We start from the raw sequence: 27,134 nt of genomic DNA on the forward strand, positions 1-27,134 counted from the left end.
GTAACTTTGAACTTTAATTACTGCCTTAACTGCAGATATGGACATTTTTTTTCAGACCAGTAATAATTGAGGCACATGCGGTTTTGTTAAAATATTTCATGGCAAGTTTTTTTTTTTTCCCCTCAGAATGAATTTACTTCAATTAAAAGGTTTGATTTCTCTCTTCTTTCCAGCCCCCCACCCCCCAGTGGGAGATTTAGGTAATTCACTAAGGGGATTTTTATTACCTTTTTACTCAGCTCTCCCAGGGATGCTGTATATGTTCTCATATTTCTTGGCTGCATGTTTGTCTGCCACCTTCCATTTACTAAATTGTCTGCTATACCATACCTGTGTGTGCGCACATACACACAAAAACAAACTGGACTTTCACAAATGTGTGAATATAAACAAATACATTACTATATGCATAATTTATTTTTTACTACAGTCAAATTAAGACATCAAGTGACTGTGACTTCTGTTTTGAACTTTTACCACTTTGCATAAAGATATAAGTCCACTTTACACAAAGGAAGCACGCACTTTGGGGAGATGGCCTAACTTCAGTTACACACTACACCATAACACTCAGACCTCAAGTAATAGTATGAACAAGGTTAAATTTTACTAGTGCTACATAAAGATGTAAAACACAAATTTGATGAGGAAGGTACATCCTGTTTGCAAATTTTCATGAAACTGAGGAAAAACTACAGGTTAGAACAGATATTACTGCTACAGTTTCTGAAAACACACCTGTATGAACAGCAATCTAGGACAGGGTGTCCATTCTGACAGGCCTCACTGTGTATTAACAACACTTGGGTAGTTTAAAAAATATTAAATTAAAACAGAATACATGTTCTGGAAATGTTTATTTTGCACAATAGTTTTCCTGTTAAATAAAAGATAAACCATGTGCCACGATGCATCATAATTTCAAAATTTTCATTTATTACAAAATGTAAAAATCCAGCTAAACCAGGTAATAGGTTGACAAATGTTTCAGACCTACTGTAACATTTACATCGCAATTTTACATTTGCTTTACCAAAATACTCCCTCATTTAGGTAATGCCTTTCAGCTTAGATGTACAGTGTGTATTAGGGAAACACATTTAGAAAAGGTGCAGTAGAGCAGGTTCCTTTATTTGCTGTCTGAAAGACAAGTCATGCACCATGATGTTCTAGCAAATAAGACACAGTATTATGAACAGCCTGCTATTTTCATATTTATAAGCAATAATGTTTAATCATCTTTGTCCTTCGCTCCGTGTTTAAGGATGCGTGTAAATTCAACATAGTTGAAGTTGTTTTTTTTGTCAATTGGAGCCTCCCTGAAAAGCTCGTCAACCTCTTCATCTGTAAACCTGTCTCCCATTGTAGTCAGCAGCTCTCTCAAGTAGTCCTCCTGGATAAACCCTATAAAGAAAAAAAGATTAGATCACAGGCTAACAATTTTGATAAACAGTGTCACACTCCACACTGCTTCTACATGGTCATAAGCAAATTGGTACAAAGAATGATGCTGCGTTACTAATATCTTACCTTTCCCATATGGTAAAAGTGCTTTGTTTATGAGCTATATGGACGTACAAAATTACCAGTGGGAAATTTCACTTGAACAGCCTGTCACCCAAATCAGTCAAGTTGTAATGCACTGCTGGGCTGTTGCCTCATTTATTTACAGTTAAAAACAAAAACCACATCAGCCAGAAATTACATTTCTGTGGTTAGCAGCATTTTCACAAAAAGTTGAGATCTTTATTTGTACAGATCAACCACTTAATAATGAAACCCTGCATTTCAAGTTGTTGTTTTGGAGGAAAACAAATAGAAAAGTGAAATGAGTACTCCAAATTGCTTTCTATGGTACATCAACACAATATAAGCTGTAATGTTCACATCTAGACATTGATTGTTTATTTACACACGTATAGAGGAAATATTCAGGGAGGTTGGGGGAAATCACTCTAATTCCATTTATGTTCTCCCAGCTAATATTGGCACCATTAGGAGATTTCAATTTTCCAGAGTTATGGGAGGAAAGCTACAAGAATTTTCTTTGAAAGTGTAGCAAATTGATTTTTTTTTATTATTATTTTTTTTTTTTTTATAAAAAACACCTGCACTTTTTAAATGGACATCACCGACGGATAGATGCAGGAAGACAACTTTGAAGAGTGATAACAGGCATGGCAACATGCTATATATCTTCTTTCATAATCCAACTGAACTCTATCTGTCCTTTATGGAAAGTACTTAATCAAGTTTCAATAACACGGGTACAGAACCTTGCTTACCTAGCAATATAAAGCACAACACAGGAACCAACATTGGACGAGGCATCAGTTCATCAAACTTCCATAGTAACATGGACCCATACTCCTCATACAGGCCCAGTGCACAGTTGCTAATTAACAAACCCACCCACGATCCTTTGGCATGTGGCAGAAAATTGTAAGCAGCAATCCAAATTAAATTAAACTTCTAAAAAATTAACAGAAGGCAGTTTAATGTTTCCATCACTCTGAATCTTTGGTCATGCAATTGTCCTCTTGTTTTCATTTTTAAAAAGGACATCAGGAGTGGGGAGGAAAACAGGAAGCTAATCAAAAACTTTCTTAAATGGTAGGACTCAAACCACTTACACCTGAACACCAGCAAGACCAAGGAACTGGTGGTGGATTTTAGGAGGCCCAGGCCACTCCTGGACCCCATGATCAGAGGCAACTGTGTGCAATGGGTACAGACCTATAAATATCTGGGAGTGCAGCTGAAATATAAATTGGATTGGACTGCCAATACTGATGCTCTGTGCAAGAGAGGACAGAGCTGACTATACTTTCTGAGAAGGTTGGCACCCTTCAACATCTGCAATAAGATGCTGCAGATGTTCTACCAGACGTTTGTGGCGAGCGCTCTCTTCTACGGAGTGGTGTGCTGGCGAGGCAGCATAAACAAGGACATCTCACGCATGGACAAAATTGTTACGAAGGCAGGCTGTATTGTAGGAATAAAGCTGGATAGTTTAACATCTGTAGCAGAGCGACGGGCATTAAGCAAACTCCTGTCAATCATGGAGAATTCACTACATCCACTGAACAGGATCATCAGGTAGAGGATTAGCTTCAGTGACAGACTGAGGAGATCGTTCCTGCCCCACACTATGCGACTCTTCAATCCACCCGGGGGAGTAAATGCTAACATTATTCAAAGTTATTGTCTGTTTTTACATGCATTTTTATTACTCTTTAATTTAATTTTTTGTATCAGTATATTGCTGCTGGATTATGTGAATTTCCCCTTGGGATTAAGTATCTATAAGTATCTATCTACTGAAAGTCACAGAAAATACTAGGAGGCTTTCTTGGTTTTACCCCTTTATGTGACAGTTTTTTGTCGTAACATGGTTTACTGGGTGTAAGTAACAAAACACACAAAAAAAAAAAAAAACAAATTCAAATAAAATTTATTCTTAGTTTCAGCAATGGAATTTATTCGGTAAAGTACGGAAATGCATAAAAAGATGGGTAACATTAATCACCAATTTGAAACAAAAACAATACAAAAAATTACTTTGCACATGCACCATGTTGGCAATGATTCAATGAAGCAAGACAGGCTCTTAGTTTTGCAATCTTTTAGCAAAGTTCAATGCATTTTATTGGCTTCTTTAATTGAGGTTAACCTAATTTTGTGAAAGTTTCCCCTCTAAAAAGGCTGTTGTCAGACATTAAATTTGTGACATTTTGCCACTTGTCAATCTATCAGAGGAAACTACATTTTGCACCGGCTTACACTAGCCGTCTCATCACCACCGATTAGCCAACGTTGCAGCTCCAAAATACTATTAGTGTAATATTTAGATGTCAGCTTAAAAAACAATTTGTGTTCATTCCAATTTCACATGCAATCTACTAACCATTTAACTGTAAACCAGATCATATTAAGTGTTCAATAAGTAGATACTTAAAGCTTACAGCCAAGCCTCCCAAAATCATTAATTTATACAGTGACATACTGCTTTTCTTAAATTTTAATCTTGGTAAACTTGGAAACGTATAGTAATATTTTTATATGTTCAGTGTCCTCTGCCAACCACCATTTCAACAGTCTAAAAAGCAAGACCCAAAAACAAGCATTCACCCCCCCAAATATTTTAAAAGAATTTAAGGGATAGGTTTTTTGTTGGGACACAGTTAAGATATCCAAAACAGCTCTCTTATTTCACTGGTTTAATGTACTTCATCAGGATATACAGTACAGGCCAAAAGTTTGGACACACCTCCTCATTCAATGTGTTTTCTTTATTTTCATGACCATTTACATTGGTAGATTCTCACTGAAGGCATCAAAACTATGAATGAACACATGTGGAGTTATGTACTTAACAAAAAAGGTGAAATAACTGAAAACATTTTTTATATTCTAGTTTCTTCAAAATAGCCACCCTTTGCACACTCTTGGCATTCTCTCGATGAGCTTCACCTGAAATGGTTTTCACTTCACAGGTGTGCCTTATCAGGGTTATTTAGTGGAATTTCTTGCTTTATCAATGGGGTTGGGACCAGCAGTTGTGTTGTGCAGAAGTCAGGTTAGTTGGACAATCATTTATTTTTCAACAGGACAATGACCCCAAACACACCTCCAGGCTGTGTAAGGGCTATTTGACCAAGAAGGAGAGTGATGGAGTGCTGCGGCAGATGACCTGGCCTCCACAGTCACCGGACCTGAACCCAATTGAGATGGTTTGGGGTGAGCTGGACCGCAGAGCGAAGGCAAAAGGGGCCAACAAGTGCTAAACACCTCTGGGAACTCCTTCAAGACTGTTGGAAAACCATTTCAGGTGACTACCTGTTGAAGCTCATCGAGAGAATGCCAAGAGTGTGCAAAGCAGTAATCAGAAGAAACTAGAATATAAAACATGTTTTCAGTTATTTCACCTTTTCTTGTTAAGTACATAACTCCACACGTGTTCATTCATAGTTTTGATGCCTTCAGTGAGAATCTACCAATGTAAATGGTCATGAAAATAAAGAAAACACATTGAATGAGGAGGTGTGTCTAAACTTATGGCCTGTACTGTATGCAAATGTAAAAGAAGAAGAAAACAGTAATCCACTACAAATACAGTGCAAGTACTATTGCTTGCAGCCATAGACACTATACATAACTTGTGAAAACTAGTTAAATCAATTCATTAGGATTTTAATGTACAGAATAAGCCAATGTACAGTTAGGATACACCTTTCTTCATGGAATTCTTTACAACACTATTTTTGATAATATGAGCTTTTCGTAATAGTCACCACAAAATAACCCATAACAATGCAGTATACAAAATACAACTGTTAACAAAACATTTCTCAGTAGGTTTTTCCATAGATATCTTTGACCTTTTGTGCAAACTTTTCAATAAGATAAAAACTTTAGTTGCAAAGACACAAGTCCCGACAAGGTCCCAACATCACTCCAGACACTATGTCCCTTCACAGCTGGTGGATGGAGTTTGGAGGCCATGAAGGACACACCTAACTGAAATAATGTCAGTGTTGTCTGCACGGTGTGCCACTTCAGACACTTAAGGGTCTCAACGTATTGGAGCATAGCAGAGATGAGTGGAAGTTTAAATTTGAGGCTACAATTGATAAGATCAGCAGCCTCAATATCTCTAGCCTGCTAGTCGATTCATTAAAACCTTCAAGTCAGTAATGCAGCTCAGTGGGAAAATAAAGCCCAGAAACATGCAATAAAATTAATGGGGAGCTCTTTACTCTACAACAGTAGGGTGAGGCAGACATTGTAACCAATGCAGTCCCCAAAGGCCAAAGCGTCAAACCTCAAAATCTAGACCAAAGGTCAAAATTAATTTCTTAAAATAAAAAGCTCCCCAAACTGGCACATCTAATTTTTTTTCTCTAATGCATGCATTATATATTATGGAAATTAAACCCTCAATTGAGTGTTGAAGATTGACCGTATTTCATACTAAAGACACTTATTTTAACTTGCAACAAATGAGCATTCAACATAAAATGCTATCAAAAACAAACAAAAAATGTAACAATTTAATTTAACAAGCAGAATCTAGGTCAAATTTTAAATTTGTAAACAAAGGTTCTCACATAATCCCCTTTGCAAATAAATCAAAACCAATATTTTTAAACTGCTGCAAAAAGATAGACAGTTCATTAAAGGAGAAAAAAAAAAAAAGCTACTTTTTTCTTACCTGACCCCTCCTCGTCAAAGCAAGCAAATGCATTTCTAATAACATCTTCTGGATCAGTGCCATTTAGCTTTTCACCAAACATTGTAAGAAACATAGTGAAGTTGATAGGACCAGGGGCCTCGTTCATCATTGCTTCCAAGTAATCATCATTTGGATTTTTTCCTGTAGGTGTTACAAAATAAATGGTTATTTTTTTTAGATCACTGGGTAGATGGCTTTCACAGCTCAGTATTTTTATGTTTATTATAAGAGCGGGGAGTCAGCTTCAACTTGATTATACTACGTATTATGGTATATACATTAAATGGTTCTTAATGGAGATTTAACACCAATGTATAACTTCCTTAAGTAGAATAAGTGCTGTATTTATATAAAAAAAAAAAAAAAAGTGTCCCTGAACAATGGCAGTAGATTGTGGATACTTGTGTCAATCCACTCATATAGCCAATACCTATAAACATTTGCTGCTTACCTTTAATCCCATCACAAAGTCAACAGGATTATCATCACCACCAGATTTTTAACTTGCTTCTCTTCAGCCCAGGCACCCAAGGTGGTGTGGGGATAAATGGAGCAACGTACACTGGTAAAGTGCAGTGTTCCACTAGACAACAGAGGTAAAACAAAACCACTGTGTGTGTGCTGCCAAAATTATATTCAAATACCACCTCAAATTTACACAAGTCACTCAAAATGTATTACAGTTTTAAAGTTTAAAACAACACTACTACTACCTAGTGATGCAGATTTAAATTGGCAAACTAGCACATTGGCTAATGACAAAAAAGCATTTCTTGGCTTAACGGCAATTTAGTTATTGCTTCTTTACACAAGGTATTATGGTAGTTGAGCTAGCACACGTCTTTTTATTGCTTTGAACTTGCTGTAAGCAGAAAGCAGCAGGACAGAGTTAACCAGACAGAGAGAAGACTGGAATATTAGACTGAGTTAATTATTAACTGGAGTAACAAACAGAAAAAGAAATCAGGAGTCGCCTTCCTATAAGATAAACAACAAGAACTACTTTAGTGAATTCAGACCTTTTTGTCCTTTAAAACCAAAAATGCATGTCTGTACAGTAAGGTAGAGCTTGTGTTAAGTACAGTAGCTTATATTTTCAACTAGACAAAAAAAAAGCAACACAAGAATTTGAAATTGCTGCTTAGTAAAACAATAGGCTTGTTTGCTTAATATCTAAATTTCTCTATTTTTGTTTGTTGGAAGGTGGAGGGATGCCTGTGGATTACAAATAGTTAGCTGAGCTACCCATGCATCATGTATAGTGTTTACAGAGGTGGGGAAGGATATCTACTTCACATCTTTTTACATTTAAGCAGAGTTTAACTGCCAATTTATCAATTAATTGTGAGAGAATGTGTTAGACAAATGGGAGAAACTTTTTCATCAAGTGTTGTTTCAGATAAGTACATTACATAAGAAATTAAATATGACAGCTTGTAGCTATGAAAAGCATTTTTATTTTATGCCATATGTAATATGAATGTTTTCTGTACATGATTAGATTTATGTATTTTAAGGAAATTGTATTTTAGTATTTTTATGGTCACTGAACAACAAGCCTACAGAATTTCATCTTAAAAAAAAAAAAAAAAAAAAACACAACCCACCACAACTAACAGCTGTGGTCTATAGTTTAATTATAGAAATACCCAAGTTAACCCTACATCTGGTCATGCAGGAGGTTAACGTAAATGGGGTCGGGGATAAGGTTGTGTGGCCAATAAAGGAACATAAAATCAGGGAGCAGTATTGGCAAACCCCCTGATCAAAGCATCAATAGTATTAACAGTACTTACTAATCGTATTTTCAGACTCTTGACTTGTATTACTGTTTACATTATGCTAGGATCACCCTACACTGGAATACTACTTTCTCAGCTAAAATGTACTTTGAAAAGAACTGCACAAACCATAACCAGTAGAAGGCCGTTTACCCTCCGGCAAATATGGACCATAGTAACTATACATGTTTGTTTTTTTAGTTTATAAAAAGTCAATCGGAATTCGAACGATCAGAATTCGAACACGCCAGTAACAAATGATGTGTCACCGTTTTGGATCCAATTAAAAAAACTGAAATCATAAAACATTAAAATGAAAAGAACCTCATTTTTGTAACAGTCTTAAATGCAGGCCAATTATATAAGTAACCACTAACTCTACTCAAGCACAACCTGCCCATGTGATTCAATCAGATTAGCATTCTGATGGTAGTGGTAGTAGTGTATAAATACAGACCAATTTTTGGTATTCCATTTTTTTATATTTCTTCCATTATGTCATGTCACATACATAACAGCTAGTATGTGAAGCCACAAATGTCAATCCTCCTACAGGCAAAGCATCTATTCTACATCACAACTGTTACAGTACTGCAACAGCATAAAACTAGGAAGAAAAAAAAAAAAATCCTTGTTTTAAACTACTAAGTTAAAATTATCCCCAAGGTATTCTTGTTGTACAAACAGGGTTTGGAGGAGGTGGCACTATCAATAAAGAGAAGAGCACTTGCTAGAGAAGTAAAATAAGGCAGCTTTGACTAAATTTGTTGCTCATTTCTCTCACTGTTCTGGTAATTGAGCCATAGTCAAATTCTGGTGTGTATTCCTTAGGTGGCCCTCTATTAGTACAATTACTTCATTTCATTACCAATGTGACTGTATTTGGACCTACCTAGAAAAATAAAATTGCTCATTTGACTTCATGAAAAAATAAGCCTGGTTTAAGGTTTTCAAATGTTGTACATTTCAGAAGCAGGAATAAATGTTAGCTTTGTTTACAAGTGAAGAAGCACTTAGAATATACTCTGTTAAACATTATCTTAGGTTAATTCTAATAATTTGTTTACACTAAACATCACAATGGATGCTACTACTCACAATCTATTTATAAACAAAACCCAAAAGAACATTAACACAACAACTTCCACAGATTTTCTAAGATACCTCATAGTTTAAAAAGAGAATGGCAGTTTTAAGCTGTATGAAACGGACCTTGGCCAAAAAAAAAAAAAAAAAAAAATTTAATATCAAATCATCAACTGCTGTACAGACACACCTAAATGACTAATGTAAATGACACTGCCAGACATTTACAAGATTTCAAACCCAACGTTATGAAAATATTATCAAATGAAATGCACTTACCAAGTGATGCAAGCATGTCATGCAAGTCCTCCTTGTCAATAAAGCCATCTCGATTTTGATCAATCATATTGAAAGCTTCCTTAAACTCCTGAATCTGAGACTGGTCAAACATAGCAAAAACATTTGAAGTTGCCCTTTGAGGGCGCTTCTTGGTGGTCTTTCCCTTGGCTCTTTTGCTCGACATCTTGACTTGCTTTAATGGACCTGTTGAAGGAAAAGTTAGAGGCCACTTTGAAATAAAACAAGGAAAAAAAATGATGCAGCATTTATTTAAAACAGGAATTTAAAGCTTTATCATTAACTTCATTCTTCACTTGGGTTTTTTTTTCTGTACAGTGTTACAATTTTAATTTTTCATATTTTAGATATACCTGAGGAGGAACAATGTTATAACATGGAATAAATGTCAAATACTGGGCAATACTTTATTCAGTCAGTTTAAAAAAAAAAAAAAATGTATATACTTAAGCAAATGTCTTCTTGAAATAAACAGAATCATTATTCTATTAAACAATTACCGTTCTTTGAGAACTGAACTATCCAACTTTGAATTAACTCATTTCAACAACACTATCTTTTAATACTAGTATTTCGATACTAGTCAGAGATGATCCAATGAGTCAAATAGGGATATCAACACCATAATTTCAGTATTCAATACTAATATCAGCAAAATTTCACAATAATCACTACACAATCGATGCATGGCAATCTGTACTGTTAAGTTAATGAATTAAAATACAGGATATTTTCATTTAAACAAACTATTTAAAGCCATTTTTGTAACATGCTTAAAAAAACCCTCTTAAATTGCTAACATTTGCTACTGTAAGATACAAATTTGCTCATTAGCGGTTTAATAAAACATACTGAAGAGTAATATTTAATGGAGTCAAATTGATTCAATTTTCAAATGTCACAAAATCCTAAAGCTTTAAAATTTGACAAATTTTTACATTTGTCCAAAGTCATTTTCTACATAAAATCAAGCTTCATTTTACGTTGTTTTAGAACTCCTGTAAAACACCCTTTGTTCTGCTGCTTTCAAAGTATCTTATATGACAGACAAGACTTTGTTGTTGCTTAGCCTGTGTACAAATATGGAATTAGAATGTTAGCAGGACTGTGTAACATTTACCAATATACCTTATAATTATAGGACTACGATGAAGAACAGACGAGTCCATGGGAGAATTTTTTTTTTTTTATAAATACAAAGTGTCCTTAGTTTCGAGGTGTTTGGGTGCGGATGGCAGCGTAGCCTTATGTTGCCTAATTAAAACACACATGCAGATGGGACCAAGTAAGGCCTTTTTGTCCCTCAATGACACTCTAAAGCATAATCAAGGCACTTACTTACACCCACAGCATTCTAGAGGAGATGTGCTGGGCTGTTGTATAAAGAAGGGACAGAGGAAAAATCCAGAGGCGGGATCGTGGCAGGCAGGAGAACATCTGCTGCTTCACAGCGGATCACGAGGGTGAGCAGCACAGATGTGAATATGGATTGAAAAGGATGCACCAAGTCTTGCGGGTTTAACTAATGGATCCTGAGTGCGACTTTAACCTACAATTTTCAACGTGTTTTTGGAATATTTATTGGTTTTTAGCCTTCAACATGAACACTTATTATGGGCAATAGGGTTGCAACTAATGATTATCTTGGTAGTTGACTAATTAGTTGACTCACAAACCCCCATTAGGCACGATTATTTCATGCCTGACTATTTTGATGCCTGCGACCTGTGGGTGCACATCCTGTTCTAAGCTCCAGTGCATGTCTTTCCTCATTTGCTCACGTCTGTCCACCTGTGAATATCACCCTGATGTCTCTGCATTAACACGATTAAAATTAATAATTATCAAATTTAAATAACTAGTGAAACATGAATTTGAAAATAATCAGATGTTTTTATATTAGTGTGACCATCACAATAAAAAAGAAATACATTAAACAATACAAACTAAAGTGCACAAAGTCTTTAAACAAAAAAGTGCATTTAACTTAACCAAAAATGGCCACTGGTGTGTCTTAAAAGTCCAAAAGTTTAAATAAAGCTTCAATTAAAATAAAAAACAATGTACAGTTTATAAAAGATTCAGTTACGTGGCAGAAAAGTAATGAGACTGCAACACTGCAAGCGATCTGGCAACGCTGCGCTGTTGTCCTTGATAGAGCTCGTGTATCAGTCCCCTCCCATAGCTCAGTGCGAGTTTCAACTCCTTCTGTTAACTACGTGATTTTTGTGACTGCTATTAGCGAAGTTGTGTTTTTGGTTGTGCGTTACGCAAAATGGAACAGCGGAATTTGGAGTAACGTTGTGCCATTAAACGGCAAGTGTGACGTTTGAAAAGTTAAAACAGGCCTATGGGGAACATTCTTTATCCCGAGCTCAAGTTTTTCGCTGGCACAAATCATTTTTGGAAGGCAGAAAACACGTTGAAGATGAACACCGTTCAGGGAGGACTTCAACTTCAAAACCAATGAAAACATCGAACGTGAACACTCTTGTGAGATCAGACCGTCAACATTAAGAATGTTGAGTGAACATTTAAATTTGAACAGATTTACCGTTCATCAAATTTTGACTGAACATTTGTACATGCGAAAGGTTTGTGCCAAAATGGTGCTGAAAAACCTCACAATTGAGAAGGACGACATTCGAAAAAAACAAGTGTCTTGATCTTCTTGACAGAATCGCTAATGAGCAAGATTTCTTTAGTCGTGTGATCACAGGTGATGAATCATGGATTTTTGAATACGATCCTGAGACCAAGAGGCAAAGTCAGGAGTGGCACACTGCAAACTCTCCTCGACCAAAGAAAGCTTGAATGAGCAAATCGAAGATCAAATCAATGCTGATTTGTTTTTTTGACAAAAGGGGAATCGTCCACAAAGAATTTGTTCCTCCAGGACAAACTGTCAACCAGGTTTTTTTTTTTTATAAAGACGTCCTGGAAAAAGGGTCATTCGCGTGAGACCAGACATTGCAGACAAACGGATGCTCCATCATGACAACACCCCATGTCACACTGCCCTCTCCATAACAGAATTTTTGACCTCAAAAGGCATTCCTGTGGTTCCCCAACCCCCTTATTCACCTGACCTCAGTCCATGTGACTTTTTCCTTTTTCCTAAAGTGAAAAATGTCCTCAAAGGACATCACTTCGGGACTTTAGAAAACATCCAAAAGAGTGTAATGGACATGCTGAAGACCATACCGGTTGAAGACTTCTAGTGCTGCTACCAACAGTGGGAACAACGTCTCCATCGGTGTGTAGTTGCCCAAGAGAACTACTTTGAAGGGGATAACATTGAGGTTTGAAAAAAATAAAAAAATCAGTCTCATTACTTTTCTGCCACACCTCTCCCGATTCCTGATTGCAGTGCAGGAACATGAGCATTTCGACATGCTCTGGTGTGAGGCTGGCTCTCTTCTTTGAGACAATGTTCCCAGCTACTGAGAAGAGATGCTCAGAGGGAGTAGAGGTAGCAGACAGAGAAAGAGGTTTTAATCATCACACTCTGAAGGAAGTGTTGTAGTTTATCACATCATGTACTATATTATGCCAAAATAATAAAAACAGACTAAAATATGTAACAAGCTAATTACTGCCAGCATGCAGGAGCACAGCATATTCGGAAAAGTACATTCGTTGAACACCGCAACTGGTTTCCAGTGCAATTTGGAAGCATGCCAAAAATGGATATATGCGGAGATTTACTAATTGAACTCCGCTACCAGCTAAAGTTGTTTCTCAGTGCAATTTGCCAGCACACTGGAGCAGAGTATAATCGGCGACATACATTCATTGAACCCCGCAACCGGCTAGATTTGCTTCACAGAGCAATTTGCCAGAACGCCGGAGCGGATCAGTCACTGCTGTATATTCATGGAGCAGCCAGCTCATGACCACTGCCGGCCCCGGCAGAACTGCAGCACCACCATCTCTGGGATTCAGCCGCTGCACTAGACGAGCCTGCAATCATCCACGTTTACCTTTGTGTGTTTGCATGCAGCCAGTTCAAGCACAGCTGGCTCGGTGATTTACTGAATTTCATCAATGGCTTCAGTTGCACCTTGAACATAGTTTTTTTTTTAGTTTTTACAGTTCATTTGCAGTGTGTAAAAATGATTAGTGTTGCAGTAATTGTGATGCTCTTTGCAAGAAAAAAAAAAAAAAAAAAGTGTTCCATTAAAATTTCAAATTTTTTTTTTGAATTGTGACGTTTACGTAAAAGTATTTGGCGTCCAGGGGTGCATTACCCTCCAAGCATGTGTTGGTTTAAGGGTTAATTATCATTGTCGAAACCTCGATATACATATTATGGTACAATCATCAATGTTAACACGCAACACTAACTTTACTCGCTAAGAGACGGTGGCATCACAGCTCCAGAATGCTTGCGTTGGTAGGACTGTGCGCAGTCTTGACAAACAACAAACATCAATGTTAACATGCTAAGAGACGGTGGCATCACAGCTCCAGAATGCGTTGGTAGGACATGTAGTGCATTGCAGTTACAAAAACCAATGTGGTTCTTTTGTTACTGGAACCTCTATTGAAGGTTGTTTATGATGTGTCGACAATAAAAACATCTGCGTCGACGATTTTTTGTAGTCAACGTCGTTGATTACATCGACTAATCATTGTAGTCCTAACATTGGATAAGGACTGTATTGTACTTTTTTTTGTAACACTGGAACACTAAAAGCGCTATGCATTTTTTGTACTGTACGTTTGCCTGTTTGTGCCCACATTGTCCTAGCTGATATTGGTACATGACAATTAAGAATTCCAGGGTCAAGACAGATAAAGCAGCTGCAGCTAATCTGGACCTTCACAAAAAGGACATACGATTCCATCATATATTGGAGTTTTACTAATGAATATTGCTTTCCCTTCAAAGAAACCAAAGGACACACATTTAGCCTTTGCATATTCATATTTAGTGATGAAGTATGCATATTTGTCACAATTTGCAGTGCTCTGAAGTCCTAAATTATTTTTATTTTGGCATTAACAGTATCTTGTTTCATCACTAAACAGATGAACCAAATAGACACTGTTTGAATCTTGCCCTTTTCCCCCACTACAACTGGTACTATCAGTATATAGTTTCCTTTCAGACATATATGCATTGCATAGCTTTATGGGTAAACACATGATGTCCCCACCAACTGTGAACTGTATAAACTGGTTGGACTAGGTATCTGTAGACATGCTTCACTCAATCACTGACGGAATTGATTACTTTCTAGGAACTGCGCAGGGCACTTAAAAAAAGGAGTGGTCTCACCTAAACAGCAAGACGATTTATATATTATGTACATTAAAGAACCATCAACAAATCAAATTAATAATACTGAATTATTATAAAAGCGGCATGAATAAAAGGTAAAGTACCACTTCCAGTTAACGGAAATAGCCCAAAAGTTGATAGAAATCTACATTTTGTACCTAATACTTGTATGCACAACTTGGTTGACCTAAGTGAAAGTTATTGTGTTTACACACACAAGAGACATAATTCCAAAAATAGTACTTTTGGATTTGGGGAGGTCTAAGACTCCGAGATTTATCAAAATCTCTACATTGAATCTTTGAACGATTACAATACTTTCCCTATACTTTATATACAAGTAAAAAGCAATTCATCTCACTTTCGTTTTTTCGCCGTATGAAACTTTATAATACAAAATAAAATGACTACAACTCACATCCTATTAGTTACGATTGTGCTCGCTCAGTAGAGAGATCCATTTCTGAACTAAGTCCATAATGTAATAAGTAGCAACCGAAAGCCTGTGTGCGTGTTTGGCTTTTTTTTTTTTAAATAATAAAGTACGATTCTTGCATTCTCATGATGAAATTCTCCTAGCTCAAACAGAAAGCATACACAGACATGAATTCTGCTGATTTTATTTTCAACATGTTATATGCAATGCTTTATCACCACTGTGAGCCATTTTATATTAGTTTTTACTCATTATGCTTTCCACAGAACTAATCTACTTGGCAGTTTCACACGAGTTCAGTGTATGTATACATACAGTACATACATAACATACATATCACATAGTACCTTTATATTTTTGGAGCTTTGGTATTGACTTGGTACCAAAGTATTGGTTCTTGCGACAACCCTACTAACAAATGCTGAAATGTCTAAGTATTTGATATTCCCGATTAAAAAACACTTAAGTATTCAATCTTGGTGGAATTGGAGGTCCTTGTTACGTTTGAGGGCCTCCTGGGGTGTACACCATTTAAACAGTTTTAGATCCCAGTTTCTTTGCCATTATTTTGCATTATATCTGCTGTATGGTGGAAATCAATCTAGAAATAAAAAAAAAAGAAAACTCTGAATCAGCCAATCAAGTAACATGAAATCGGTATCGGCCTTAAACATCCTGATTGGAGAATCCCTATATTTAGTCATTCCATTCAGTCAGTTTTTGGTTTAGGCCCTATTTCATAATTGGTATTGTGGCTAAATAACTAAATTTCCTGCTTAGAACCCATTAACCCAGAAGTCTTTCACTTTATACAGATTACATTTAATAAAATTAAGCTCTCCATTAACCTGGATTGCTAGATAGTCTGTTAAGCTCTTAAAAGTCAGTAAATTGGCTAAATTTGGGTAAAACTTGCTTTTAGGATTACTACAAAACTTACAAGGACATCTCATCTCATCCGAGGGTACTCTGCAGTACAATGACTACTTTTTAGGGATGTAATGATGCACTCTGTTCACTATTTGGTTTGATTCAACACCATGATTTTTAAACAAAATGTTGAAGAAAATCTTGAACAAACTGAAATGCAGTTTTTAAATGCATATATATATATATATATATATATATATATATATATATATATATATATATATATATATATATATATATATATATATATATATATATATATATAAACACAACACGCTCCCACTGTCCAAAGACATGCAGATTAGTAAATGGGCAATCCTAAACTTGCCCTACTGTGTGGTTGAGGGGTGTATGTTTGTTCACCCTGTGATGGACTGGTTCTCTGTCCAAGGTTTGTTCCTGCTGTGTGCCCTATGCTAGCTTGGATAGGCTCCAGCAGACCCTACCCCCATAGCAGGGCTACTACTATCTCTGCCTACTGCTCAAGATAATAGAGCATTTCCAGTGCACGATTCCATCACATTCCAAGTAACTTCTATTTGGAAGTGAATACAGCTGCCCTCATGACTGCTACATCCATGGTACATGCAGTATCATTAACAACAGCAATGTTGTGACTGGCCATTTCAAGTTCTCATTCCAAAACAGCCAATTTCACCACCTAAGCAATGTTGCATCCAGAGTGGGTTTCAAAAAGAGGCCAAGTGGATGTACAAAGCTCACCATTCCTCAGTTGCTGGTGACAGAACAGGCTGTGATCGTGATAACTTTCATTTGCTTTAGAAGTCCAGCGGTCTATAGTTACTGTGATGCTCTGCATCTTTAAGGGAGTCCTTCACACTCATCCTAGCCTCATTGTACGGGGCCAGCAATACAGTGCCTCTAAAAGTGCAGGCATGAGGAAATGTGGTACTTGGGTTTTGGCTGTTTGTGAACGCGCTAGAGCCGATCATTTTCAATGACTGAAAACTGTCAGTCTCATGCCCTACGCAATAAAAACACCAATACTCCCAGTTATTTCTTTGGCCCTTGTACTAGACTGAAAGTGGTACGAATAAATCTGCCAGAGATGCCTGGCCTTTAGGCAACTGCTTCTTTACTGCTGGTGATTTGTATTTTTATCTGTATCTGTGATGGCATTGTACATAGTTCATAATGTTTGTAGTGTTTGCTTTAACCCATGTCAAAACTCTTCTGCAGTGCTAGCAAATGGCCTTCGTCTCATCAACTATTCTCCTCCCGTTTTCTCGCACAGTATACCCAAAATACTGCCAGAAAGCAGACAAACGGGACATCCTCAAATTTCTATTTCATCCGACTCTATTATTACTTTGGTTCTTCTATGCTTAGCAACACACCACATTCAACTAAGGCAAGGGCACATTAATGCATGTATGACGCTGACTGCACCCTCCATTTAAAAAAAAAAAAAAAACAACATGCTACGAGAAACAGATTCCACATCATTGTTGTATTTTTGACTTGCCCGATTTCATGGCACATTATATTCCTACTCATTTTAAGTCCTCTGAAACATCATAAGATATGAGAAAACATTTTTCTGAGGATCACCAGCATTTCACTTGTCTTGGCATGGTGTACTATCCATTACTCTATACAGGGTCACGGGGGTCTGCTGGAGCCAATCCCAGCCAACACAGGGCACAAGGCAGGAACCAATCCTGGGCAGGGTGCCAACCCACCGCAGGACACACACAAACACACCCACACACCAAGCACACTCTATTGTTAAAACAAATATCAGCAAAACCCAGGAACTGGTTATAGACTTTTCATGCACCAAATAGTCTCTATGTCCAGTCACTATTCAGGAAGTGGTTGTTAAGGTGGTACAAATCGTACAGGTACTTGGAGGTCCACCCACATCAATGACAGACTGTGTTCAGAGGAACTATACAAGAAATGGCAGAGCAGGCTCTTCTTTAGGGTAATACATTCCTTTAATCTGAGTAGTAACATCCTTCAGATCTTCTACAACTCTGTGAAGGCCAGTGCAAATTTCTTCAAGAGAGGTCCCACTGAATTAACAAGCTAATTAAAAAGGGCAGGATTAGTTATGGGACACACGGTTGGAACCCCTGGAAGTGGTAGCAAAGGGTTAAAAGAAAATTGAGTCCCATTATGAAAAATGCTGCACATCCTCCCTCTGACACGCCAACACTGAGAACTATCAGCCAAAAAGTGTGTCAAGAAATGCTACTGGGGCTGCTTTATACCAACACGCCACTATGATACCTCAATGAATGCCAAGTCAGAAGTTCTTTCATTTTTTTTTTTCTCTCTCTTTCTTTGGTAGATCTGGGGTGTGTGTGTGTATATATATATTTCCTCAAATTTCCCCTGGGTACAAAAAAAACCAAAGGTTATATCTACTTTAAAAGAACTGATATTCAAAGTAAATCTCAGGGTACTTTAATGATATGACCCCACGGCAAACTATAATCAGATTAGGGGAAATACTTTCCAATGCAGTAAATTGCTTTTCTATACATATTTAAATAAAAGATTACCACCATTAACGGGGTCTCTTACAGAAAAATGAAGAAAAAAAAAAAAATCAACATGCACTCTCTCTAGTTTAACTTTGCAATTTTGTAAACTTCACTTTAAAAATTAATGTTTAAATTAAACGTGTGCGGCTCAGGTGGTGCAGCAAATTGCTTGTGTTGCACAACTTTAGCTCTACAGCATTTGCAGTAAATAGTTGTTTGGCCCACATCCGACCTTCTAAAACTAAAGTACCTCCAGACAATAAACATGGCTCCTTTTTTCAGCAAAAGTTCTTCTGTGTCATCATTTTCAACTGTATCTATCGTCTGCTACAGCTACATTTTCACTGCTCAAAAGCTTCACTAACGCATGTACTCCGTTGCATGAGTGTTTAGCGGTGTAGCATTAAAAAAGGTCCCCCCTTAAACCGATTCCCACTATGCCACATTCCGAACATTGTTTAGGCTATTTAAACCAGTATTGTGGTATAAGGAAAATCCATGTCATAACAAAAATAAACGGTTTTCGGTATGAACCGGTATACCTCCCAGCACTAATTGTAGGCATTTATTTTTCAATTAGCAGCTGGCACTATTGCCTCACAAATCCCACAACTGGCCATTGTGCAAATTACACACAAGACAGCCGTCACAAGTGTTTTCCCCATCTACATTCCCAAAGACACAGGCCACTTTAATTGTGTGTGTGCAAGTTTGTGCCTAACACCATGGCTGCTTTTATTTTCCTCATTGTTGTTTCACTTGTCCCTTCATATGGGTTTCAAATTTAACATGTAAATTGCAGAGAAAAATGCTAAAGTGAATATTTACTCATACCTCTCTCTCTCTCTCTCTCTCCAATGATCAATTTAGGCAGCTTCTTCTAGATTTTCATACTTTATTTTAGTGAGCACTTTTCAAAGTTATTTGTAATAGTAAATGATGTTAGCACAATATACTGTACAAGACAGTAAAATTGAAGGCAGCATCACAGAGCCCATCACTGCAACACCAGATGCAAAGCAGGAATCACCTAGGCATCCACCAGGTCTTGAGCTTCCAATCGAAAATATAAACATTCTACACAAACACAGTGCATGATGTGGAAGGAAAACTGGAAAAAAAGTAAAAATCTATGCTGCCAAAGAATAGAAGAACTCCACACAAAGTGACCAAGCCAGAATCTGTACTATACCTATCCACTCAAATCAAGAATTTGTCAAATATACTCTCTTTAGATCATAAACTAAATTTAAATGCCTCAATAAATCTCAAGCAGTCAAACAATGAGTGGGTTACTTATGACAAAAACTCTCCACATTAACAATGCACTTATGATCACTATGCCAAGTTAATTTTTCTTGTCCATTTAAGGTGAATTGGGCAACCAGTTGTTGGTTATAAAAACGCCAAGGTTTTCACTACAAAGATGTAAAGGACTCTTGGGTGTAAAGTGTTGCTAGTTTGCTAAGAGGGATTTGTTTTGAACAGAGATCTAAATGATAAACCAAAATTACCAGCCATCCGACCCACACTTGAATGTGAGAGAAAGGCCACACTAAGCAAACATTAAAAGTTGTATTTAAATATTTTCTGCTTACATGACCAAAAATTAAGGAGTTTAAAAAAAATGAATAAAAACCTTTTGCATATAAATGACATGCCACACTCAACTGTGTAATGCGTAAAAGTTCTCTTCTATAATGCACATTTCTACTCTCCAATCAATGGCAATATTTGGAGGATGCCATTACCCAAGGCTAATTACAAGTCCAAACAACTAGAACACAACTGGTAAGCTCAATGGCTCAACTAGTTAAATTAAAACTACTTATTTTGCTAACTAACTTGCTCAAAAGCTAATAAATATTTTTTCAACCCAACTATTACACAGTCACACACACCTTCTTGTGACAATGTTGTGGCCGTTATAGAACTACACTAACCATTCATCAATGCAAGCACAAAACAAATAAGCATGGGTCTGAGAAACAAAAACTAAATACCTGCAAAACAAATAACTAGTCACAAATATGTACATTTCAAGATTATAGGTAATCTGAAGGTTCTTCTTTGTATGCACACTTGAATCTAAAACATGCAGCTGACACATCTACCTGCCATATTCATCTACTTTACTGTCCACTCAGTTCTTCCAGTTACCCACCACAGCTGTCAGCATCACCATCATGCAACTGTAGACTGCCCAGAGTATTCTGCATCATAATTTTAGGCAGTTTCTCAAGACTATATTCAACACCTCTCTTACTTTGCTTCCAAAGCAAAACACTGAATTCTAATGAGGAAATACACACATTTTATTCATTAAGTGTGCTTCTCACCTTAAAAATAGATACTATAAATAGATCTAAATAAATAGATCTCTACTCTCGTTAAACGTGCATAAAATGTACTAAAAAATGTCATGCATTCGTCACATCTCGATGTTGAATCAATTATCTCCACTTCAGAATAAAAATCAGTAAATCTAAAACTCCAAGTACTTAAATTAGGTCAGAATAGTTAAAGGTACAGTATTTTTGTTTGTGCAGCATCAAGTACCCAATATACTGAGATCTACAAAATCCAATTTCATTTTCAGTGCAAAATTTTAATGTCAATCCTACCAAAGTAAAAGAAGTACACATCTACCTATCTTTGCCATTTGTGGGTGTCATCGAGGCAGGGATCATTCCCGTCACATCATGAACAAGACAAGATTTACAGTTGATCACAGAACATTATAACACACTACATCACTTCAAAGACACGTTTCGGTAATTATGAGAACAAACCCTGGGGAAAAAAGGTCAACAGTAAAGTTTCCAAACAATCTCGTTGTCTCACACAATCTTGACTTTGGTATGAACACCATAATACATCAGCTCTCATTTTATATTACAATCTCTGATTCGATAATCGTTTCAGTACCGAGAGTAATTAGTAATTGAACCACATTTGTTGCCATTAGGGTTTTTTCTTCATTGCAAAACTGACATTCTTAATCTGGCCATCACCTATCTTTTTGCTTCTCCTTTATACCATTTCCAATGCATTCGCTGGTCTTTTGATTTCTGCTGCTGTTTGTTCACCAATAGTGCTCTTCGATGACTATGTGTCGATTCAGTTCTGCTCCCCTTTCATTTCCTGTAGCAGCAAAAGTATGCTCCAGTAAAATTCTTCGCAAATCGCACAGCGGGGAACGGAAGGTAGTGCAGCCTGAAATTTAGGAGGCAAGCACCAGAGGTCACGTAAAAGTAGCCAAACTCAAGATAATTTCGAAATAGAGAGACAGCTAGGAAGGACACAAGGTGGGGGCAATAGGGCTTGAGCGTTCATTGGAATGCAAACCTTCATTAGCAGCAGCGTCGACATAATGCCACAGTTTGAATGAAATGGCATTTCCTCCAGGATTCGTTCGCGGCCTGAGGAACAAGCAACGGCTTCCTGCGACTATAAATACGCAACTAAAAAAGTTAAGTAAAATGACAACTGAACGGTTGAATATGGAGGTAAATTCTGCTGAAAATCAACAGCGCGAATCAACGTCGCCTTCGTCGCTGTCAATACCCCTCACCTGTCTGATCGCAACTGCACAGTCGCCACGCCCAAATTGCCGCCGAAGAGAAAAACGTAAGCAGCTACCCCACACAAAGCCCCTTTAGCGAGCAATTTACTGGATTTTAGCAATTACGACAAATCCTGGACACTCACTGAAAGGATACTCGAGGAATAAAACCCTTCAAGCCAAACATCCAAAGACAGGTTTAATGGCGACCTTAATACAAAACAGAGCTTTTTCAACATCCTGTGCCGTATTGCTGATGCCTTCTTTCTAAAAACAATTTGCTCAGTACAAATTGAAGATACAATTAAAAAATATTACAATGTACGTAACAGTTTCAAAACATACTCACAGGTAGGACACTTCAGTGAAGGCCGCGACCAGAGCGAGCTATGATGTAGCACCACCCGAAACTTCCTGATAATTATCACTGCTCAAGGCAGGAACTGCAGCACGTACCAACGCAAATACAGTGGGGGTGTACTATTTAAGATTTATAAACTTAAAATTTCAACCCTTCTAAATACATTGAATGCAGAATATAATTAGGAACACGTAAATACAAGCGTTTTGACAACAAATAAAACTAATATTTAGAGAGCACTAGCGCTTAGATTATGATTCCCCCACCGCACATTTTTGGTACATCCCCGCACATTCCTACTCGCCGACGCCTGCACGCCGACGGCCATGGCCATGTAAGGAAACACTCGGGCAGTGATGGCGTTTTTGGGTGTGGACAACAACGCACACTAAATTAGCATAACGCAACGCCCCTTTTTAAGGCCAACGTCGTTACGTCGGACTCGATATAAACAACGTGACTGAGCGAGAAAGAAAAGTCAACAGCGGTTTATCTCAAAACAACAGCAATTTTTTTTATTTAAAAATTGTACTGGGAATACGTTTACAGCTAAAATGAATTTAAAGTACAACGAAAATAATTTAAAAAAATAGATGAATAATTGGCGCTAATGCCTAGGCCTTTTCTTTGAAGATATCACCTTATTGAAATGACAGACTTCCAAGATAAATGACTTGCCTGAACCAAATCCACTCAGATAACAGCCTTTACTGAGATGTGGTCAGAAGCTTTTGCCAGATGTTATACTTGAAGCCACACAGAACGGTGGCATTTGCTAGGTTTAGGGTTTCACACATTTCTTATTTCCTCTTGAGTCTGTCTGGTCAACACCTTGGCCATCGAGTGTCAATTTTAAGTATGTCTCACTTTCATTAACACATTTAACACTTCAAAATTCCAAAAAAATATACACACAGCATTAACATTTCTTAAGTTTTTTTTGAAGTAGTGTAATTCAGTTCAAATAACCATTTGTTATTTAACAAGTTAGAAAATGTATGCAAAATATAACATTCAGGAGCGACTTTGTTAGCTGATCTGAAAGTTGGAGTGTTTTCTGTTATTTATTTAATTAATCTGAGAGACAGATACTGTATCACGCTTTTGTTTTACAGTATAAATATTTTCTCACAGTGGTGAGTGTAGTGTGTGCTGTGGAATTGCTTAGACTACCATATTGCTGTTTGTACCCAAAGGCGTTAGCGCCAGCCACGGGCACACTACATTTAATATGCTACATTGAAGAAGTAACCTCTGTGAAGCTAAACCTGAAACTGAACTAATCTGTGATTGACGTTGTACACAAGAGTTCTCTATCTGATTTAAGGATAGTTGACATGTATGACAGAGTTGCTCTGGGCAGGATGGTTTACTCTTATTTGTTTATCAGTTCAGCACACTGATTGTTAACATATTTACATTAACTGTGACCCTAAAAAATTAGTAACATGACACTTGATCTGAGATCTGTTTTGATAACATGTGTATCTGCTGGGGGAGCCAGCCCCTGACCCCCAATCCTTAAACTCCACCCATAATGCTACAGTGTCCAATGCAGACAATACAACTGAAAAGTCAATTATCTTTTTCCAAATGTAATCAGGTAGCAGGGAGATTTATTAACAACCTTTTTCAGACTTGGTGTTTATTGTGGGTAATCCAAAACTAGTGCAGAAATCCAATAATAAATTAAGATCAAATCATTCCTCCAAATGAAGCTCTTCCAGGTATGCTTATTAATTGTTACATGAGTGTTGACGTTTCCAAGTTTGACGACATAGTCAGAATGCAGTACCTTCCTGGGCACCAAACTGTCTATACAAAAGCCATATATTCTACACCTTTTACAGTATATCATTTGCACAAACAACAGTCAAAGCTTTCCTTTCTGTAGACTGAAGTTGCATTGAGGCAGTTTTTTTTGTGGGGTTATAAATCAAGGGCGCCCAATTACACTTTGTTAATTTGTATAAAACTATGGTAGTCATTGTGGGTGCAACTATAAGGTAGCATATTAGTGAACCAAATACAGAATGAAAAATATAAGCTTAGTGAAGGACTTTGAAACAGAAAAGAAAAAGGAAACCAACTGTGTTGGAATGAGGTGGAATGAGGTGTCCTAATGAACCTGGCAAAAAAGAAAGAACAAGTGACAAAATTACATACACTGAGTGTAGGAAAAACTACGAGGCCACTGTTATTTGACCCTGGCCATCATGAGTTACTTACTATACAGAATGACAACTAATAGTGGTCTTTTGGAATGGTCATGGTCTCCTTTCTGGATACAGATAGCACAGTGTGAGATTTTTGAGATCCTGATAACCCCCCAACTGTGCTGCACACCAAAACTCTATTAATGTAAGCAGGGATTGATTGTCCGCCACCGGTGTAACTGCAAGTTCATCGGTCCACCATGTAACGCAACTGTACTATGTCTGTCTGTTGATGTGGGGAACAATTAAAACTGGCCGCTGACATGGGACCTCATGTATAATGCCACACGTAGAATTCACACTAAAACATGGCATACGGACAAAACTGGAAATGTGTGTACGCACAAAAAAATCCAGATGCATAAAACTGTGTGTGAAGCTATGGTAGTCAGAAAAGTTTTGCCATTCTGTGCACCATTATATTGTTACAGAATCATTACAATCAAGTGCATTAAATTTGCAAACAATATGCAATTAATTTTGGTGTATTTGATCATTTCAGAGTTATTGATGCAAATCTAAAAAAAAGGGGACACCACACAGAAACAGTAGCACTGCTCTGATGCTGGCTGCCACCCATTTGCAAAACCAAGCAGAAACTTGCATATGCAAGGTGTGAGGCTGCCATGAAAATGTGCTTGGCTTTACGCAAAGTTTAGTTTTTATACATCTCGAAGTGAGCATGGAACTGGGTGTACACAACATTTTTGAGCATACGCTCTGTTTATACTGTACATGTGGCCCCTGGTCTTGTGCTCCATTTTCTGTCTCCTCTCTTGTGCAGGAAGGCTATCTGTTCTTTTGATCTGAGAAGGGAGCAAATGCAGGATGACTTCATCATCACAGCATGCATGGTGTGTGTGTTTAAAATGTGACAGTTCCTGTTTGAGAGTGTTCCTGTCTTCACAACCATAAAGTTGAATTTTTCAGAAACCCAGACTCGCCTTCATCTCTCTTGTGCAAGTCTGTGACCCACACATCACAAGAGTCTAGAAGAGGACTCTGAAACTGGAAAGGAATCCTTATAGTCGAAACAGGTTGGTTAACCTCAGATCTTGTACTATGCCTGGCATAGTCTCTTAATAATTATTATAGAATGACTTTCAATAATAAGTTGCAGTATTCTACCCCAGTGATAAGACCCAGGTTCTTCCAGGTTTATGAAAGTACATTAAGGATAGCCTGTTGAGGTGAAATAAATAAAAAAACATGTAAATAAGACTCAAACAGCGGGCAATTTAAAGCTCACAATACACAATCAAAAATGACTGTATAACACTGAATATACTGTTAGAAAGATTAATCACAAAATAGTCAGCCTCCTTAAATTGTGCCGGTGATCTGGGGAGATGCAGCTTTGTTTTTCTGGCTTATAGAGTATATACCAAAAATACAATCTTGGCAGGCACCACAAGTAAGACACTGAGCTCATTTTTTGTTTTTATTTTTGTGTGTAACACCATGGGTACATTTTCTAAGCATAGAACCATCAGCTCTTAAAAAGATATTTGGATGGTACAATTTTGCTGCAGATTGCTGTTTCACCTCTCATCCTTCCATACAGAGAGTAAGTCTCTTCAGTTCACTTGAGAGGAGTAGAGTTTCGACACACGGGCAGCCCTATCATAGTCTAATAAATAAATTTGAAACACTGTCTGTTCAGTCAGAAATAGAAATACGGTTCTAGGAAAAATTCACAAGCCTTTTCCATTTTTTACAATTTATAACTTTTCACCAAATTTTAAACTGTAAATAAATATGACAAATACTATTTCAGTGAAAATGAAAATTTATTTTTGGAAATATGCCCTCCGTTCTATTTTATAGCAAGGGCATGCATCAAAACTAGCCATGTTGAATTAACACTGACCCATTTGTCACTGGTCTCATATGATTTGAATGTAAAAGTAAAAAGTTTGCTATGCTGGCTATATATTTCACCAACATCCTTAAAATTTCTTGTATGATTTTAAAGTTTCAAGTTAACAGAGTAGCAAAAACACAGGGTTGTTGATGGAAGAGAAAGTTCTTACATCTCTTGTTACTTTTTCATATTCTGCATACTGCAGCTCACTACTTAATGTATTTTATACTGTGTGGCCTACATTAGTAAAGTAATGAGCCTAGGGATATTTTTAATACTTGCCTAGGAATGTTATTATTGGATGTAGTAACTTTCTGCAGAAGTTATATGTTTGGTTACTGTTTTTTGAAAATTATGCACTGTTTTGTTAAATAATGTGAAGGTATGGTCAATTTACTTGTTTCTAAAAAGGGACAAGATTTTCTTTTTACAGTGCACCATGCCCTACATCAGCCCTGGCAAGAAACTGACTTCTCCAAGATTGAAAAATGCATTTTGAGATATGCCGTGCCGGGTGTGTTCACTGTCATTACATTTACATTCTAGAAATATACATCAAATTA

At 37.1% G+C, this 27,134-nt stretch overlaps 1 protein-coding gene across 2 annotated transcripts; it reads right to left on the reverse strand.

Moving 5' to 3' along the window:
* Positions 1 to 838: 838 nt before the first annotated feature.
* myl12.1 (myosin, light chain 12, genome duplicate 1) lies at positions 839 to 22,587 on the reverse strand. Of its 2 annotated transcripts, XM_039754832.1 has the most exons (4): positions 22,480 to 22,587; positions 9,382 to 9,585; positions 6,215 to 6,376; positions 1,232 to 1,404 (listed from the first exon to the last, which is right to left on the reverse strand). In XM_039754832.1, the coding sequence occupies exons 2-4, from the start codon at positions 9,563 to 9,565 to the stop codon at positions 1,232 to 1,234; spliced, it is 519 nt and encodes a 172-aa protein (XP_039610766.1). In that variant the 5' UTR covers positions 9,566 to 9,585; positions 22,480 to 22,587. The 2 variants fall into 2 exon arrangements, with proteins under 2 accessions (XP_039610767.1, XP_039610766.1); XM_039754833.1 differs by lacking the exon at positions 22,480 to 22,587 and having other exon boundaries at positions 839 to 1,404; positions 9,382 to 9,565.
* Positions 22,588 to 27,134: the final 4,547 nt, after the last annotated feature.

This window comes from Polypterus senegalus, chromosome 5 (assembly GCF_016835505.1).
Source record: "Polypterus senegalus isolate Bchr_013 chromosome 5, ASM1683550v1, whole genome shotgun sequence".
NCBI classification, from domain to species: Eukaryota; Metazoa; Chordata; class Cladistia; order Polypteriformes; family Polypteridae; genus Polypterus; species Polypterus senegalus.